At 38.5% G+C, this 20,707-nt stretch overlaps 2 protein-coding genes across 5 annotated transcripts; one reads left to right on the forward strand and one right to left on the reverse strand.

Moving 5' to 3' along the window:
- The first annotated feature begins 2,669 nt into the window (after positions 1-2,669).
- On the forward strand, positions 2,670-14,108 carry slc23a1 (solute carrier family 23 member 1). The gene is made up of 14 exons (XM_026938596.3): positions 2,670-3,172; positions 4,268-4,426; positions 6,413-6,570; positions 6,683-6,771; positions 6,886-6,953; positions 8,340-8,521; positions 8,850-8,970; positions 9,232-9,388; positions 10,082-10,229; positions 10,343-10,448; positions 10,789-10,918; positions 11,750-11,893; positions 12,151-12,246; positions 13,102-14,108. Exons 1-14 carry the CDS (start codon positions 3,095-3,097, stop codon positions 13,365-13,367), a joined length of 1,902 nt encoding a protein of 633 aa, XP_026794397.3. The 5' UTR covers positions 2,670-3,094; the 3' UTR covers positions 13,368-14,108.
- Positions 13,624-19,486, reverse strand: prob1 (proline-rich basic protein 1). Of its 4 annotated transcripts, none has more exons than XM_034311283.2 (3): positions 19,364-19,486; positions 19,157-19,193; positions 13,624-18,871 (listed from the first exon to the last, which is right to left on the reverse strand). In XM_034311283.2, the coding sequence occupies exon 3, from the start codon at positions 18,698-18,700 to the stop codon at positions 14,777-14,779; it is 3,924 nt and encodes a 1,307-aa protein (XP_034167174.2). In that variant the 5' UTR covers positions 18,701-18,871; positions 19,157-19,193; positions 19,364-19,486; the 3' UTR covers positions 13,624-14,776. The 4 variants fall into 4 exon arrangements, with proteins under 4 accessions (XP_034167174.2, XP_034167176.2, XP_034167177.2 ...); XM_034311285.2 differs by having other exon boundaries at positions 19,009-19,193; XM_034311286.2 differs by having other exon boundaries at positions 13,624-18,876; positions 19,009-19,193.
- Between the last annotated feature and the right edge of the window lie 1,221 nt (positions 19,487-20,707).

Raw genomic sequence — 20,707 nt, forward strand, 5'->3', positions numbered from 1 at the left:
AGACCTGCTAAGACTTTGTTTCTTCACAGTCCCTATCCCAGACAGAACTTTCTGTGTCTGGTTGTACATCTCTTTTTATCCTACTAAAGACTTTTTTCGGATTAAAATCGGATTCAGTCGGGAAGCAACACTAGTATGTAGACATGCACGCACGGCATGTATATACACATCCAAACTAGGGCTGTCTACTGAATGTAATGTTGTGCAACTGTGGTGTCATCTCCATCCCTCCCTATGAGCTATTCTAGTTTGCATAAAAGGCTTTAGCATATTTCTTTGACATTGTAATTATATTATATCCAGTCCACTAAATGGTTTGAATTCCCTTTGAATTTAATGACCCTGAGTCATGCATGATTGAGGTTAGCTTGCGTCAGCGAGGAATCTTGAGGGAAACGTTAGCATGTGTCACCCTCTGGTGGTTATGTAGTAAAGGGAGAAATTTGCAGCAGGTTCACACCCTAACGCACTTTCAGTAACCGGGTTTATCCTGGTCCGGGTTGCGTTGGATCTGGAGACTAGCCCAGGAACACTGAGCACAAGGTGCGAGAATTCACTCCGGATGGGATGCCAGTCCATCCCCCAGCGTGTTAATAAACTCAACTGCTTGCAACCTTCATGAAAATGAGCAACACGTACAATGAGTGATATTTTGAGCTTAAATGTAAATTTTGTGCAAGACATAAAATTATCTTGTATCTATTAACTATAATTAACATTTGGTTCCATTACAATTGTCCTTTAATGTCTAACATGGTTGGAGACACTTGTAGAGGATATGTGAGACTCCTCCATGCATCTTCAACACTTCAAGCTCTTTTTTGTTTCCAACTCTTAGTTGTTCATGTGAACGTGCTCTTCAGTTCAGACCATAGGGCTTTCAATACAGTTCAAATCCAGAGACTAACATGACCATCGCAAAACACTGGTTTTATTTTCCCCATCACCATTTTCTCTATTAATTAGGATAAAGGTTTGGAGTGTTTATATTGACGAATGATTAATCTATGGTCATGTCGTAACCTCCTGAAAGAGGCAACCAAATTTTGGACAAAAATATCCTGGTACTTGGAGGAATTCATGATCCCCCCAATCTTAACCAGTCGCAAAACAAACCAATAATGATCCGCCACCATAGTTTCCGCTGGATATGGGATTCTTCCTCACTGCATTCCTTTTCTATTTTTGCTAATCAAATTGAGAATGTTCATGGCCCAAAAGTTTGATTTTTGTCACATTTGACCAATTCTATCTGTAGTTCCAACAAGGCTTGGCGAAGTTCAGGAAGAGCTGCATTTTGTGGGTTGGTCTCATGAAGGGCTTCCTTTCTGCAACACTTCTGATTATCTAGTTGTTTAGGTAGTTGACTGATAGTTGATTTTGAAATTTGAAACTCCAATAACAAATTAAACTGCAATTCTGAAAGTATAATCTTTGGCGTTTCTCTTAGCCTCCCTCACATCGCCCTCACTACATTGGTTGGAGGGAAGGCGTATGCTCATGTGCCCTGTATAACTATTCCAGACTTTTAGATATTTATTATGGCCTTGATTGTGGTTAAAGTATTTTTTTTAAATCCATAATGAGACTTGCGCAGGTTGAAAGCCATTTGCTAACTTTTGTTCGACAGATGCCAAAGAAATTTGACGTAAGTTTCGCGTCATTTTCATACTCAAGGAAACAGGAAATAGTCAAAGGCAGCAGTATAGTTCCTGAGAACTGTTTGCCTTTATTTTACATACAGTCAGGTCCATAAGTATTTGGACAGTGACAATTTTTAGTAATTTTGCGTCTGTACACCACCACAATGGATTTCAAATGAAGCAATCAAGATGTGATTGAAGTGTAGACTTTCAGCTTTAATTCAAGGGGTTTAACAGAAAATATTGCATTAACCATTTAGGAATTACAGCCATTTTTTGCAGAGTCCCTCCATTTTCACAGGGTCAAAAGTGATTGGACAAACTAACATAATCATAAATATTATGTACCAAATTGTTGATCTGGCCACTCATAAAGTTTCTGCTATCTCTCTGATAGGTCTGTTTTGTTTTTCAGCCTAATGATGCCTCCTTCATTTGCATCAACACCTCTCTGGACCGCATAGTGAGAGTTCCCATGAACAGCTACCAAATACAAATTCAACACTTGGAATCAACTCCAGACCATTTATCTCCTTCATATGTCATGAAATAATGAGCAAACAGGTCACACCTGGCCATGAAACTGCTTATCAATCAATTGTCCAATTACTCTGAGCCTGTGAAAATGGAGGTACTCCATAAAAAATGGCTGTAATTCCTAAACTTGCTTCATTTCAAATCCACTGTAGTGGTGTACAGAGGCAAAATTACAAAAATTGCATCACTGTCCAAATACTTACGGACCTGACTGTACTTGAGAGGTGCCAATATTGAGAAAATACTACAAAACAAGTAATTTCATATTTGAAATTCATAGATATCATAGATACCTATGTAGTGTAGTGTTCTTTATACAAATATTTTGGAAATTATTTTAAAGGGTGCAAATAGTTTTGGTGTATGGGTCTATTTTATATGGGTGTGAGACATGAGGTGATGCTATCAGGAAACATTATAATAAATAAATTGAACTTCGTTATTAAATTGATTTATATTTCATAGTTGTGTCTAAATGAAAAATAAGATTTTCCTCACTGCTCTCAGGTTTTATTTCACTAATAATGATGGATTGATTTCCACGCTTTCTCTCTTGTGGTATTAGTAGTTAGAGAATTCTTTGTTGAAAGGGAGGAGTTGATCCTACTTATAAAAGGGCTTTGTGAAAACTCTTTCCCCAGCCAATCATTACTCCCACATAACCACACAAAGCCTAATCTCACATGTTTTATCACTCAGCCTTGTTTTTCCTCGTTTGCTGAGTGTGAAGCATCTTCCATCGCTTCACACGCTCTGCTTTCTCAGAAAGCAGCTCTTGAATGCTGCCTGATGAGCTAGGCTGAGTAAAGTCCAGCCAGAGGCAGATCATTAACCTGCTTAATCTGTCCCTGCTCCTCTCTCCTCTATAAAGCCGGCTACCTGTTGAACAGCATGTAAAAAAAGGACTGAGTAAAATGGGCCCTGCAGAGCCCACGCTCACATCCAGCCTCCACAGGCCGAGGAAGCACTCCAACGCAGCAGCTGTGTCTGAGGTAAAAGCCAGACAACTGGCTGTCGTCTATCCAGATGTAGTTGTTCTATGAAGGAAATCAATAGAGCTCAGTGATGTAATGATTAAAACATGTTTACTGTTTAACTGGAAAACTGTGGTAAAGATTAAAAGGTTCAGTTGTGTACAGAATTAACATATACTAATATGTGCTATTCTTTTTGACATCTTATTTTGTCAGTGGCACAGTTTATGAGAATAAAGAGCACATTATATAACAGTGGTTCTTTGTTCTCATGAATTTTCAGGTCATACTGATGTCTACTGTGTAGCTTTTCATTCAGAAATGTATCATACTAAAACTATATTGTAGCCATATTCTGGAACTGATTTTCTGCCTGGAATTTATTTCAACTTCAAATAAAAAAAATCTTAACTGTTGCCTGATTTGACACTCATACATAAAAAATAACACTCACCTATTAAAGGTTCTTCAAGGGGTTTTTACTTCCTAAAATTGTTCTATTTGGGGCCCTCCTTTGATAGAGAAATGCATAGAAGCTTTACTACTTTACTGAGTGTCTCAAATCTTTTGAAATAACTGAAAAGATATGGCAGGGAGGTCAGGGTGATAACATCAGTTAAAAGCTTGTCTGTTTGTTGGTTTTGTTTTTGTTCAAAATTATGTCAGAATGACTGAACCTAATGCTTTCAGTTGGTGATTAAATCAAATCATTATTTAAAAGGGAAATCCAGTTAATTGAGCAGTGTGTTTGCAAGTATTTCATTTTGCCATTTTTTCCTCCAAGCCTTTTTAACTTAGAAACAAAAAGAATAATACTTGTACTCTAATTACTGTAATTGCAACTAATGACTACAGGCCAAAATTTTAGCGGATTGCAAAAAAAATGGATGACAATAAATCTGGTTTATTTTGCTTCCATCAGTTCAAATCTAGTAAGTTGTACTTTCAAATGAGATCACTGCTGTAAACAAAGGATGTCCAGAAAATGTGATATGAAACTGGAATGTGATATTTTTCTCAGTGTTACAGTCTAACTAAGCACTGTCAATCATTGAGTGAAGTCTGACTGATGCAAAGCTCTGTGTACTTGAGTGACCTTGTCATCTTTTCCAGTTGACACTTGAAGATGGCCATGTGCAGGAGCTGGCTGCTGAGGAGGTCGAGGGCATTGAGCAGCTCTCTGGAGTCAACACTCAGGCACCAGGCTTTGATATGATCTACAGAATTGAGGATGTACCACCCTGGTATTTGTGTATTTTGCTTGGACTACAGGTACAGAAAGTGCATACACTGTTTACTTAAGTTACACCTTATTTAAAGACACTTGACTTCCACCAAGACAACTGGCATTAACCCATGCAAACATGTATAAAAGCTTAGAACAGGTGTTGGCTGTCACAAAACCTGAGTCAATGAACTTTCTAAGCCAATCGAGGTTACAATGTCATGACAAATGTTGTAGCACAGCGCACTTCTGCTAGGAGTCACATAATGGTCACGTACTGTAGTTAAGTGAGGTTAATCTGTAAGTTGAACACTTCAATTTAGCTACTTGGTTGTTAACATCCAAAGCTGATACTGACAGCAGAGATATAATTACTCTGGCCTCTAAGTAAATTAAATTTTAGACTTCTGCTCATAAGATTATTATTAATAGTGACAATGCTACAACACTGTAATCACAAAGTCAGGTACATTTTTAAAGTAATTTGAATTTTCCTATTTATAAGATTTTTATAAATATCAGTGGCAAACCCATGGCACTGTTATAACAGAGGGCATGACATTGTTTCTGGCCCTTAAGCAAACTATTTATTTGACTATTTATATAATTTTTATGAAACATATGACGTAATGACAGAGTAATATCAATATTCTGTAACTGTAAATTAGAGTGAGTATGGATTTGATGCTTGACATTTCACCACCTTACCATTATTTGTCCCCCAACAATGTCAGCTGTAATGGCGCTATAATGTGTGTCATCCAGGAAGGTGTCATAACACAATCCTATGTCAGCAATGTCTTCCTATGCCATCGGTCAACTTGACATCATAACTGATCAGAAGACTGATTATGACAGCTGCTCTCCATTATTATCCAATAGGTTTTCTTAAATGTTTATCTAGGTTTATGAGATTTTTCAGGAAGCACTTATATAGGTTGCATGTTGTGCTATGAACACTATCTAGGAAAATTACCAATTGTTTTTCCCATCTCCTAATCTCTCCATTCTCTCCATACTCTTTCTTCCACTTTTTCCTTCTCTATATTGGGACGTTGCAATGTATAAGGTTCTATCTGACTTCTTTTTTGGCAAAAGTTACAGTTGAGTTACGGTTATAAACGTGTTATAGACATGTCAGTGGGTAAGGGTTTACATGAAAATGTTGCCTGAAATATAAATATATATACTTTATGCTGACCTTATGTGTTATTTAACTATAAACATACACTTCATTTATGTTTTTTTAAAATAGTAAACCAAATGAGGCAAATAATCAATACCTGCATTAACTAATGTTTATCCCATCCATAAGTCAAATTAAATCGGCAATGACCAACATGAACCAATACCTTTATTAATATGTCTGCAGTTGTTAACTGGCAAAAAAGGGGGGTAGTGGCAGGAATGCCTAGCTGTCGCTGTTGGGTTATTGAACAAGACTCTTAAACCTCAAACCTCACCTGCTCAGTGGTATACTGTCTCAATTGTAAGTCATTTTGGATGAAAGTGTCAGCCAAATGAGCAAATGTAAAAATTCAGAACTAAAGCTGAATATTGAGGGTTAATATTTATACCTGGAGGCCAGAGTTCAGGAAGTTATCAGCATTATCGTAATTTACCGTAATTAATTTTTGTTCATTTATGCTGACTTATTTATAGTCCTGGATTGAATAAATGCAGGTCAATGCAGGCGTATTTTGTTAACATTTAAACAAACATCAATTAACATGTGTTACTTTGTTAACATTAAACTTATTTTGTTAACATTAAACTCGTGTTGTTAATGTGTTAACATTACTTATGGTTTATTAATGTTGAAGTTCATGGTTTGTTAATGTAAACTAATGCAGTAAATGATTTCAGTTAAGAGAGTTGTAATGTAAAACGTGACCAGTAGTTGTTTCAGCTTTGACCTTATTAAGAGTCAAAATTTTATGGCTCAGTAACTTAAAATCACAGAACCTTATAATTCCAAGGTTTCAAAGTGCTGCTGATACCTGTATATCTTCTCTCTGCCTGTTTCTCTCCAGCACTACCTGACATGTTTCAGTGGCACCATTGCTGTGCCTTTCCTACTGGCTGATGCCATGTGTGTGGGCCGGGATCAGTACACTATAAGCCAGCTAGTCGGGACGATTTTCACCTGTGTGGGCATTACTACTCTTATACAAACCACTTTTGGTGTCAGGTGACTATCTTAGACACTATTTATTTATTATAGATGGTGTTGTTTTTTTTTTTTTGTTTTTTTTTTTAGCTGATCATAGAGTATGTCTCCATATACTGTACACTTTGCCTAGGTTGCCCCTGTTTCAGGCCAGTGCATTTGCTTTCCTCATCCCTGCCCAGGCCATTCTAAGACTGGAGAGGTGGAAGTGTCCTCCTGAAGGTATAATGCATTAAGTTGTCTATTACCCTGTATTGCTTAGAGTGATTGCTGTGTATATTCAACATTGTTAACATGCTCATGATTTTGGCACTGCATGCTGCTATTATTTTGCAGAGGAGATTTATGGAAACTGGACCCTACCGCTTGACACCACACATATCTGGCAGCCCCGGATCAGAGAGGTATTAATCACTATGTTCTTAAAGGCCCAATGTGGAGAATTCAAACAGAAATCTAACATTTTCTATGTAACAGTTAATCACCATTGTAAGACTCCCCTCCAGATTTATCATTTTATATCATATATTTCTGAAGGACCTTAACAATGTTTAATTTATAAAAAAATTAAAAAAAACTTTATTATGATTTTTTGGCCCATTACACCATTGTAAACAAACAGCAGTTTATGCAACTGAAAGATTAGTATCATAATTATTGAAAAATATGTGCATAATGATCCACCCACCATTCACAAACAAATGTCTCTGAACATGGGGGAAAATGTGCAGTGATCTGTACAAACAATGAACACATCTGGTTTCCCTTTGTACAAATTAATTATACTTTGAAAATAGAATAAATATAAAGTTTCCAATTTCCCTATGCATCTTTGCAGCCAGACATTATCAAATGTTAATTGTTTTTTTAGATGTGTTTCCATTCACAAAGAAATGTCTCTGGACATGTTTTGTACATTTAAATGTAAATGTACAATTAAACATGAACAAACTTGTGGTTGTAAGCTGGTAGTTGTTGCTCTAGGGTGGCTGCTTTATGATGCTGTTGTGTTGGAGGAGGCAGGTAGCAGTATGTCCGTGGATTGATTGGAAAAGTGCTTGGAAAAAGGAAATCCGAAAAAGGAAAACTCAAAATTATATCACATAGTATCACTTGATACATAGTCACAGCCTAAGAAGACCCAACCAGCCTATCTGTTTTGCTTTTTGTACTTGCCACAAGCTTCAGAATCTTGAAGGTTGCTATCTATATGTGTATGTGCACCTATGTCTGTTGGTTTTCCAACAGCAAAACAAACTTTTAATCACTGTGACACAATGAGCTTTTTGGAGCAAGATATTGTCACTGGATAGGAAACAATTCATGGCATTATATCTTTAAAAGTTACATTTGCAATGTCAGTCAAATGAATCTTCCTGTTTTTCTCTCAGTTTTCGAACAAAAAGTACCAGACTCTCTAGTGAAAGCTAGAATTCTGGCTCATGAGAATGTTATTGCGCTTTATTATACTATACACGTATTGCATACTATGTATTGTACTATGAATTGTTTGTCTCTACTACACATTTATAAATAACAATCTACAAAACACAATTGTTTTGTGATCCGTAATTGCTGGATCATGATTCACACATTTGCCAGTAACTGAGATCAATTTTTGTTCCTATTAGTACGATTGAAAATATGAACAGCACCTGGGTTCTATTAATATAATTCCCTGATGTTAGACAAAGACTTAGCTTAAGTTAACCCTAGCTCTTTGAGTTCTGACTAAAAATAACTAAACAATGCAATCCCAATTATGTAACCTTTATAACTCTGGCCTACAGATTCAGGGGGCCATTATTGTGTCCAGTCTGGTGGAAGTGGTAATTGGGCTGGTGGGGATTCCTGGACTCCTGCTCAATGCCATCGGGCCTCTGACCGTCACCCCCACCGTGTCCCTGATCGGACTGTCCGTGTTCCAAACTGCTGGAGACCGTGCAGGCAGCCACTGGGGCCTCTCTCTGCTGTAAAGACACTTAGACTTTTTTAACATCCTATCTATCCTTTTTAATAACAAAGCTAGGTGATTGGTCTTTTAGCACAAATTATTGTTTTGCATGAATGAAAAGAATAAATGAGCAGTGAATTGCTGAAATGTTATACTATTCAAGGGTGGGATAAATCTTGCCTCAAGCATTCACACATTAGGTTCAGTGAATCTGTTTCTTTCTTTAGAAGTATCATGCTTAATGGAGTGTGAGCCATCTTATCATTCATCTCACTGTTATCTTCTCATAGATGCTTATCACTTTGTTGTGTGTGTGTGTGTGTGTGTGTGTGCTCTGTCTCTCCAGATGCATCTTCTTCATTGTGCTTTTTGCTCAGTATCTCAGAAATTGGGCCGTCCCTTTTCCTTTTTATTCTAGACAGAAAGGCTGTCACACCGCCCGCTTCCAGATCTTCAAGATGTTTCCGGTATGAGGGAACATTTACCCTTAAATAGCCATATTGCTTGGCAAACTTCATGACTGCTCTTGTGTGCTCCTCTGGTCTCTGTCAATCTGACCTTGTAGACCATAAACCTGTCTTACTGGAACGCAGCACTGAATTCATTACGCTCATATCATATTCCAGTTATAGCTGCAACGGCAAAGTTTACTGATACATTGTAGCGTGTTATTGGTCCAGCAACTGATTAAAATTCTGAGTATCTCTGTTGTGCTTCGTTTTTGGCAGATCATCATGGCTATCATGCTGGTGTGGTTAGTGTGTTATATCCTCACGTTGACAGATGTGTTGCCCAATGACCCAGACAAGTATGGCTACAAGGCTCGAACTGATGCCCGGGGGGAGATCATGTCCCAAGCGCCATGGTTTCGCATGCCATATCCCTGTAAGTGTAATATCAAATTAGGTAGAATGTGAAGAAAGCAGGCACTGAGAACTTTTTCACACATCAGTACAGTATAATGCTCTGGCACACTGTTTGCCAGAGGCAATAACAATAAGGAATCTTAAAGGAGCCATTTGTATTTTTCAACCTTCTGCTGCCTAGGAGGAGAATTGCAATTGTAATGAAACTGCTGACAAGCCTCTCATCAACTGAAATGATATACAAATGTCTTGTGGGTTGCCTTAAAAAGGGGCCGACCTTAGCAGCTTTGGAGCTAGTTTATGGGCCAGAAAAATGTTAACAGAAAATGTTATCCTGAAATAAAGAAACTGTCCACAACCATTGCATGTCATTATAATGAATAACAGTTTGGCTAAGGTATCTTTCAAATTATATGAATAATTGTCTAGAAAGATTTTTAATTATTACAAACTGTACCTTTAAGTAACAAGAACCCTCCATGTCTTGCTTATCTCTCAGTATATGTTTTTACAATGCATGGTCATAAAAAAGCATGTGGTCCTGAAGATTTCTAAATGAGAATTCACTTGTACAAAAAGTCCTGCTTAGAAGACATTCATAGCTTATTCATATTGACATAGAGCACTCACATGCTGCTGTGTGATGATTGTGCTGTATGTCAGTAGGTCTCCTGAAATCAGATGCTAACTCTTTGGATGTTATGTGGCCCAGGTCAATGGGGCTTACCCACAGTGACAGTAGCTGGTGTGCTGGGAATGTTCAGTGCCACTTTAGCTGGCATAGTGGAGTCTATTGGAGACTACTATGCATGTGCCCGTCTTGCTGGAGCTCCCCCACCTCCTGTTCACGCCATCAACAGGTTTAGAGAAGAACTATACTGCATAACAGTACATATATTAATAATACTCATTTCATAAATGCAAGTTGTATGATGACACTGACATGGATACATTTCCTTCTTGTTTCTTTTAGAGGGATCTTCACAGAGGGTGTGTGCTGCATCATCGCAGGCTTATTGGGAACAGGAAATGGCTCTACTTCCTCCAGTCCTAATATTGGCGTGCTTGGCATTACCAAGGTGGAGCAATTGTATACAGTATCACATATACAATGCTCTTCTACTACTAAGCAGTGTCGTTCCATCACTTGACGTGATTTTAAAGCTTTACTTCAAAGCGTGGAGCAGATAACACACTGATAAATGTATCTCTAATGCTCTTTCATGTAGTGTTTCTTCAGTTTCTTAGGTTTTATTCAGTGTTATCATCTATGTGCTGGCCTTTGTCCTCTCAGGGTACTGATGTGTAATAAAACTCAGATGCAACGGAAATTAGCTCTGACTGACCTGAAATAAAATAGACAGAAGTGTACTGACATGCTGATAAAAACTTGCACCTATGCCCTGTGTTCCTGCACAGGTGGGCAGTAGGAGAGTGGTGCAGTATGGGGCACTCATAATGTTGCTATTAGGGACCATTGGGAAGTTCACAGCCTTGTTTGCTTCACTGCCAGATCCAGTGCTTGGAGGCTTGTTCTGCACCTTGTTTGGTAAGAGGCTTCGGGGGTTTGTTCAGAGGCAAGTTGTGTCCACAGCGGGGCAGTGTAGAGCCAGACAGCTTTGTGGCTCAACTCATTTGTAATGGCATTACATGGCATGTAGACATTATTTCTGTTATTTCTCTTCCTGTTGCACACAGTCACCAAGAACAGACTGTCAGTAGCAAAGACTGTTGGGTAACATTTACAGTATTGTTCAGTAATTCATAGGTAACTGCATGGACTAAGAAGGAGCAAATGAGTAATACTATATATAAACACCTGTCACTACTACTAGCTATGAATTAATCCTGGATAATTACTCAATAAGCAATAATAAAGTAATTAATTACAGAGTCTTATAGATCTCCTGAAGAACTACTAGCTAAATGCACATTAATTATCTCATCATATGTAGTCCTACCTACCAATTGAAGAACTACTAGCTGATGCAAAGTAGCCTACGCCAACATACTATAAAATAAATGTGTAAACTAAATCAAATGTAAAAATATAAAAAGATTTTTTCCCCTTTATTATCATCATTATCTCCTAAGAAAGGAAACAATAACACTTCAGTCATTAGTAATGAGTTACTGTGTGTTTCACTTACTGTTCCAGATCATCATTAACTCCTGGTGAAGGATACAGTAACATTTCAGTCATTAACATCATTAACTCCTAATGCAGGCGATGAGATTTTGAACAGTATTGTAAAGTGTTACCCACAGGTGTAATAGAACTAGCTTTTTCACATATCCAGTGCTATTTAAATGGTTAGTAAATTATACATTTTAGGTAGATTTTTACTGACCCTTTATATTTTATTTTGCTTTTGAACAGGTATGATCACGGCTGTGGGTTTGTCTAACCTACAGAGTGTGGATCTGAACTCCTCACGAAACCTTTTTGTCCTGGGGTTCTCCATGTTCTCTGGCCTTATGCTCCCCAATTACCTGGACACTCACCCAGGCAGCATCAAGACAGGTCTGTGTGTAGTTTCTTTTGTTTAAGTCTTAAGTCTGTTTTAATCTTGCAAACTCCCAGAGGTTTACATTCCTCGCTCTTCAAACTACATACTTCTATTAGTTTCACTATAGTTACTGATTAATTTATAGTAGTTACTGAATAATAAATGTTAACTATTACACTAAGACCATGGAGTTATAGCTTAGAGAGATTACATATTAAAATGACTTGCTGTACACACGGATGACAGTTTTTTTAAAATGTGATTTATTTAGGTGTCCCAGAGCTGGATCAAATCCTTACAGTTCTCCTGACCACGGAGATGTTTGTTGGCGGATTCTTGGCATTTCTGCTGGACAACACCATTCCAGGTATATAATTATATTATAGAATAGAATGAAGACTAAGAATATAACCTGATACACCCACAACACCTATGATTAACAGTGGTGTACAGTAATTAAGTACATGTAATTCTTTACTGTAGTTTCTTAAATTATCTGTACTTTATTAAAGTATTTCCATTTTTGCCGAACTTATACTTTTACTCCATTACATTTCAGCGCAAAATGTCTTACTTTTACTCAGTTTCCTTCTTTGCAACATGTCAAATGTTACTTATTACTCTGAAGTAGGAGAAAAATAGATAGGCTAAACTATCTATAAATGATACATTTTCAAATGGAAGCAAACCAATCCTAGTGCAGCATACCTTTTAATTGGTTGAGAAAGCTAACTGTAAGCTGTCTATACCATACAGAAATAGCTTTAAAAGGCAAAAAAAAAAAAGTCTGCCAGATGAAACAAGTTTAGGGAAGTGCAAAACCCTTGCCTTTATCTAAGAGATAAGTTTGAAATATTGGAACAGAAGAATGACTCTTTTATTTTCAAATGCATATTGTATCTCCGTGGGGTACAGCGAATCTCTGCATTCAAAAAATTCACCATCTAATTTGAGGAAATGCTTCTGGCAGGTTTAATGGATAAAACAAATGATTGCCAGTTTTTCTAAACTCCTAAACTATTGTTTTGGTCTTGCAGTCAAATAATTCAGTATAGTTAAAAGCAAGTACTTTTGTATTTTAACTCAAGTAGAAATAGAAGACTTCTAATTTTACTCAAGTACCATGTTACCAAAGGTGTCTCTACTTTCACTCAAGTACAGGATTTTTGTACATTGTCCACCACTGGTCTTTAGGCTACTGATGATCTGTATTTTTATCCAGGTACAAAAAAAGAGCGCGGTCTCGCCGACTGGAAGGCTGAGGAGTCCTCAGAAATTGGTGGTGTCAGTTCAGACACATATAATTTCCCAGTTGGCATGGGGATGGTAAGGCAGTCTGGTTGTCTTCGCTACCTACCTATCTGCCCCACTTTTCAGGGCTTTAAGTTGCGTCGGCGCAAAAGAAGCTTGTGTGAGGAACTGAGCAATAAGAATGGTGAAAGTGCAGTGAGGAACACTCCAGAGATTGCAAACTGCACCAAAGTGTAGACTTGTATTCTCCTGTCATTGTATCATACATTTTATACACTGATAGATTTTCAGATCTGAAAAATATGTATTTCATATCTTTTTGAAATGAATCTATTTATTGCTGTTATGAACACTGATTATTAAGAACAGAAAAATCCTTTACAAAAATCGATACAAAATATACCATTTTTCAGAGCCAAATGAAGTGAATTTTACCTCATACTGGAATCCAACACAAGATAATACATTTTATTTAAAATAAATGTAAGCAAAATAAGTTGCACGTTTTTATTAGTTATTTGTTTTATTTTAATTTTACATACAAAGATTGAATATTGACCAAAAAAATTAGAAATTCAGGAAGACTTAAAAATGGTTGACATGCCAATACAATGTCATACATCTTATTGAAATACAATATTAAGCATTTTATTTCATTTAGTCCTTTTCTTAATGCATGATAGTGCCTTGCATTGGAACCATACACCATGATTTACATGCTAACCTGTGGATCTACTTCTTTGTGATTGTTTTAATTGATTATATTGCTGTAAAGGAAATATAGACAGATCTACATTTCCTCATTCACAGCATTCATAACAGAAGTCTGGTGAGGTTTTTTTTTTCTTTTTTTTTTAAAGTGGCCATTAGTAAGACTATGGACTTCCCAAATTGAATAACTCATCTGTAAGGTTCCATAGAAAAGTGACCAAACATATATTTTTAAAGTATTAAGAAACATTTCTAATATAAATGATACCGACAATATACATGATTTCTAGTACAAAATACACTGTGCAGGTTTCTCATAGTTGTTCTCTTATAAGTGGTACAAAGCAAGTGTTTCTATCAGTGTGTATATTCAATAATGTACATTACTTGATCTAAGCCCCATTGATACCCATACCTACCCATGCATGTCAAACACTCAAAAGTACTTGGAAAAGATTCTTGAGTGAAGCGCCTTCATCTATCACACTCACTATTGAATTGGGGAACTCCTGTTTCTACACTGGGAGGACCAGATATTCTCACAAATGCAATAAAATGTGCAAAATTCCAGTAAATGAGGACATGTTCTTGGTGCTCATGTAGAAATATAGAGAGAAAAGAAAATTTGTTTTTGAAATAAAAAAAGATGGGGTTTCATGTATGATTACATTTATCTTACATTTATCTTGATGGCTTTCATTCAGCGTGGCTATGTAGTTTAATTGTGTGTATGTGTGCATCCTTCAATGAAGAATTAATGCAATGACAGCTACTAATCCTAGAGGTAGATATATCAGTTTGTGCTCAGGTATGCAAATTATTAACATGATGCAATGTTATAAAACATTATGCAAATTCTATATATTCTGTATCCAGAACTAGGAGTCCGTGGGTCAACCAGTTCAAACAGCCTGTACAGCCCTCTGTATCAACTCTCAAGGTTCTGGTGGTGGCAGCACCCGATGGTGTGTCTGGACATAAGACAGGCAGTGTGGAGTGTACATGGCTGGGATGTGAAGGGAGGGGAAAGGTATGGCACAGGGGGTTGTCATAACAGTACTGGACAAAGTTTGCTGTGGAACTACAACCTCAACATACTGGCAGGTTTCTGGGTCAAAGAGCATCTTGCGTTGTGGCAGTTGTGGCATGTCTACATAGAAGCACTGGCCGGTTTCAGGGTCTAGCAGCATGTGTCGAGGATTTGACACATGCTGACTTCCACCCATTTCCGGATACAACATACTAGCACCCCCATGTATGCCCTCAGCACCCAAGGCTGTGATGAAAGCTGTACAGGGCTGGGTATCTGGAGAAGGCATTTTCTGGCTGGTATCTCCATTCTCCATCTGCTTAGATGACTCTTGCTGTACTGGGTAGCCATCTGCCATGCATGGCTGAGATAGCAGTCTTCCTTCCACAGATAACGATTTCATCAAGGGGACAGGACCACTTGCTGTAGCAGGCTGGTTGTCAGGTGGCGTTTGCAGCAAGACTGGGCCTTGAACATAACTAACTGTACCCATGTTTGGAGAGATTGTCTGGTAGCCTAGTAGATTAGGTTTGTAGAAATATGACGGGAACACTGGTGCTGGAGCAACAGTTAAGATGCAGGCAGAAGGAGGCCCAGCTGAGTTTTGTGATTTGGCAGGTAGGCCTGGAGTCTGTTGACCATCTTTTTCTGCAGAGCATACTTGGTTGGAGATCTTACAACTACCCTGCTGGTCAGAACTTTCTACAGGTAGACAATACAGTGATGCAGTTGCCAGTGGCTGTGTTGGATGCACAGCAAAGTTTCTAGGTTTCTCACATTCTGGGTTCCTGGTGTCTGCAGACTGCTCATTTTCAGATGTGTTAGTTAAGGTCCCCTTATGAGCTTGTATTGGCATGTTTGCGCAAGTTGTTTTTTTCATGTATGTGTTGCTACATTGGACATTTGTTTGGCTGACAGCTGTTTGACTGTCCTGTGCCTTTGGGGATTTTGACAATCCACAACTGTTTGTCTGGGCTGCACTAATTGGGCTGACCTTTGTAAATCCAGTATGGGGAATTTTGTCATTTGATTCCAGGATAGAGTCAGCTTGTGTTGCAAATTCTCTGGAAGTGGTATCAAGAGAGGCCAAATCCATGACTGTGTCCAGTGCAAGAGGTAGAGTTGCCTTTGGCACATGTAATTTCTCATCTTGCTTGTGTCCCTTCACTTTGTTCTCCCTTTTGCTGATAACTGGATGGGGTGCTGCTGTTGCAAAACTAGGAACTGTGTCATCTAGCCCTTGTACTGCTTCAGAGAGCCCCCGGAATGATAGACTGTATGTGTTTTTCACTAGGCTCCGCATATCCCTCACCACATGCACAGGGGCTATTGCTCTGAATTTTCCTTGGCTCTGAATGCCCATATTTACTGACTGCCCAGGGGGCCTGAGTTCTCCCTTGCCACTCTCCTGATCTTTTTTCAGATTACACTCAACAGACTGGGACAGGACATTATCCACTATCTTTGCATCCAGACTACAAGCTAGCCAGGCAGACACTGTGGGACTTTGTGTGCTTTCTTTGTTCTCACCTGGTTTCTCTTGCTTCTCAATGGGCTGATCCTTGACATAATGTTGTTTCTGGGATGCCTGCACATTGACACATTCCTCAGGTGTAGTTTTCACTGTGGCTTGTTTGCCAACAGCTCCGCCTGTCACTGCACTCAAGTTCCATGCTTTACCCTTTGCTGAGTCACAGGATAGCTTCTCTCCACTGCCCTGGTTTGCCTCCTTACTGGGACTCAGCTTCTCTTCTTCCGCTTCAGAATACGCAGCTATTTCAGTACCACTTCCCTGAAACTGCGTCCTGCCTAGGCCTCCAAGCAGAGGGTTGAAACTGTGTTTGGTTATCAATTTAGGAAGTATTTTGGAGCTGACACTGATATGTTCTTTGATAGAGCTCATTGTCTGGGAGTCAGTCTTCAGCACTGGACTCTGAGCTGAAGTACGGCAACTTAAAAGAGGAACTGTAGCCAGGTTCACTTTATTACTTTCAGTGCACTCTTCCTTAGCACAAGAGCTTAGGTAATCAATATTATTGACTGTGCCATCTGCTTTGATAGGACAGAAGGTTTGATCAGGAACATCCACACTGTGAAGGTTCTGTTCATGTTGCATCCTCTTTGACAGGACATTTTTAATGATGCAGGAAGCCATTTTGGTTTTGCTGGACGTTTCATCCAATGATAATGATTTCTGAAGCTTCTTCTTTTGCTCAGTTTGACCAAACTTTGTTTCGGATCCATGCAAGTCCTGATGAAAGGCAGCAGGGGTACTATGCTGACGCTGTAGAGGGTCCCGAGGCCGGCTAGGTGTAGATGGAATAATGTCTTTTTCACTAGCATGAGACTCTACGTTGTCCCGTCTTTTCAGCTGAATCTGTCGCTTTGGTACTGTTTTTGCAATTCTGTCCACTTCTTCATGGTTTTCCAAGGCCACATCAATGCATTCAAAACTGCTAGCCTCAGAGCATGCTGAAGTGTTATTGTTGTTTGCTGGTATCACTGGCACCTTGAAGACATCTTTGGACCAATCATAAAAGTCTCTATCAGAATACTGCTGAGTTGAGGACCAACAGGTGGAGTTCAAAACATCCAGGTAGTTCGTTTCAGGACATGATGATCTTGTATATTCCAGTGCAGCAAGGCCTCTTACTTCCGTGGTTGTCCCAGCTACCTTTGTAGCCATGCTGAATTTTCCTCTGGTATTGTCTGCAGAGCTGCAGTGTTGCCTGTAGCTACTGCAGGGTGTTGGTGGAAGCGATGTTGACAGCCCGATGCCTTGTCCGTTCTGCTTTTTTAGCCTCTGGGAAACAGGAGGGCTCTGGGACTGGTGTTGGTTCCTGGTTGCGAGGAGACTTTTGGAATAACAACGTGGCAGGATTCCTGACTTCTGCTTGTTGGCTGTGAGTGTTGATGTGCAGCTTGCAGGCGGTTTTCTATTTCCAGCATTGAGTGACAGCTCTGCCTGCTCCTTTCCAACTCCTAGACCCTGCTCCTCCCCCTCCCATTTCATTTTCCTGATGATAGATTCATCACTGTCCAGTTTGAACTCAGTGCTGGGTTTATAGTGATCATTTCTGGAGCTTTGTTGAAGTGTTGTGGGGTGTTCTTCTGGCTTAATATCACTGTGTTCTTGGTTCCTTTCCTGGTTGTACTTTCCTTTACTTCTGGTCAAAATAGTGTTTGGGGTAATTTTGTGTTCCAGGGAGCCAACATTCTGAACAGGTTTGGTATCACTTTGAGTAGCATTCTTCTTGAAATAATCCTGTGGTGTGGGGTTAGGTGTACTGGTGGGAGTACTGTCTTGGTCAGCATCTACAGTATTTATATTTATAAGATTCACGTTTAAAATTGTTATTTTAGGGCTTGATGAAAATTGTTTTGATTCTATCAAAACAGGATTTTTGGCAGAAACTTTATTTTGGCCATATAGTAGTTCTTTACTTAAAACATCCTGTGAAGTTCCTTTACCATCCTTCTGTTTTGTTTTGAGGTCTTGAAGTAGATCAGTGTTCTTAGGTGAAGAGTTTGTCAATGTTCGTCCTGAAACAGCTACAGATTGTGAGGACTCAGTTGAAGCATTCTCACATGGTGGGTCAGTACAGGTTGTCTGTGTTTCGTCTTCCAAAGCCTCACTGTACTCACTGAGTGAACAAAGGGCAGTGCAATATGAACTTGATGAGTCATCCAAGGAATCATCAGCCAGCGCAGGGTTACTCTCCTCCTCATCTAATCTTGTTGTTTGAAGCTCAAAGGCTTTTTCTTTCAAAGAAAAGGATGAGTGAGTCACATATTTTAAAATGTCATTTTGAAATTTGCCCTCTGACATAGTTGCGTGGCAGAGTTCTGGAAAGTATATTCAAAAAAATCCGGAAGTAATTTCTTTATTCCAGTGCAACAGTACATGTAGTCAGATGTCCTGTTGGATGACCCGTACTCTAAAGTTTTTGAATCAGAGAAGAAGAACTGCACTGATACTTCATGTCACTTCTGCTGATTCCTGTCCTCCAGAAAGGAAAAAGAGTGCACATTACTACTCACAAACATTTTAAAAGGAAGACATGGTAATCAGTGGTTAGTTTAAAAATTCTGAGAACTAGCTCCTGTTTTAATTCATGTTCAATTTTACAATGTTACCTTAAAGCATCCAGTGCTCTTCCAGTGTTTATATTTTGCTGGTTATGTGAAATACTGAATATTCCAGGGTGACAGCTGCTGGTAATGTACAAGAAGCTCTCTTGCTCCCAAGACGATTTAAAACTCAGATGAGATCGAAAATACCCACCTGTTGCAAATCTTCAAAGCAGCTTGTGCAGAAACTCCTGTAATTTCCAAAACATTGTTGGAAAAAAAAAGAATTAAAAAATATGACATACATCTTTAGTATATTGTATATTTATTTACACATCTGGATAGCTAAAATAAGTAACTAGACCAATCACCATCATAAAACCTGTGTTAAAATAAGTTCTGCAGAGGACATGATTCAGACCTTAATTTTTAGCTGCTGAGAGTTGGCTCAGTTTATAGGATCCAGGCCCCATAGGAGTTGAGGTAGCAGCGTGGCAGTTAGCTTTTACAGCAGGTGCTGTTCTGGCTGTGTGGTGAGCTTGTCTCTGGTATCCAGTTTGCATGGCCAGTCCAGTAACAGGGTCAGTTATATATAACTCCCTCAGCCTCATAACATTATCATCAGAGAGATAGAGCTAGGGACTTTTGGAGAAGGCTTGGGAAGAACAAACAACCTTCTAAATAGCAGCTTCAAACAGAGTGGTTAAATGACGGTCATTCATACTACATTTTTTACATTGATTATGGATCAGAAGGCTTCATAGGGTTACCGAACACCTACAAATGATTTGGTCCTGAATTCAGTTGGTCAATATGTGTCAAGCACTTCTAGTGTTACCAATGAGGTTATTAAAGAGCATGGAGATAAACATGTGTATCCTCCATGTTTTTTTTTTGTTGTTGTTGTTTTTTTTTTAATGTTGTGCCAGTTTTCTCTGGGACCTCTGCTGAAGGAAATGAGACCATGCATGCTATGCGAGCTGAAATATGTGAAACAGTTGGTCTTTGCAAATGTTTTAATAGCATGATATAATAGGCTGTCTGAACACGAGCTTGTGGTATCAGTGCACACAAGCAACTCTGGATATCTCAGTTGTATATAATACCCTTTAAGCAGATTATTGGGCAGTAGTAACACTGCGGTGCTAACCTGACTGAAAGCTATATTACATGACATGAAGGTTAATGGTATTGCACAGCCTTCATACTAGCCTCTGAAAAGTGATATCACTTATTTAAAACAAAAAAAAAACAGAGAAATATTCCTTTCTGTGGTGAAACATTTTGTCAATGTTTCATTTTCTTAGTATGTGAGACTATAAACCAAAAGGCTTTTGCTGAATGCTAAAACTTTATTGTGGGGGTATTTGAGTGTGTAAATGTGTACAATTATGAAAAAAAAGGAATGGTTCAATAATTCAATCATACGAACATAGTACAACATTTTTAATTTTATAAAAATACTATATTTCCATTTAATTGGAGGAAGATTTTAGTCAATAGTAATTTAAGTTATCTTGGCAGCCACCTATCAGACAGCCTAAACAATGGTGTAATTTTGAAAGGCACAGATGAAAAAACTTTTTTGAATGTTAAAAATGGGACTGCATTAGCTATGTTCTAGGAAATGTTAACATTTTTTAAATAATAGACTCTCTTCTATGATTTGGTGTTGGTGCACTAGCAAAACAATCAGCAGGAAAAAAAATATACTTAGCTACAAATATGATCATGTTAGGCCATAGTCTTGTGAAGACTACAGATA

This window comes from Pangasianodon hypophthalmus, chromosome 15, assembly GCF_027358585.1.
Source record: "Pangasianodon hypophthalmus isolate fPanHyp1 chromosome 15, fPanHyp1.pri, whole genome shotgun sequence".
Lineage (NCBI taxonomy): Eukaryota > Metazoa > Chordata > Actinopteri > Siluriformes > Pangasiidae > Pangasianodon > Pangasianodon hypophthalmus.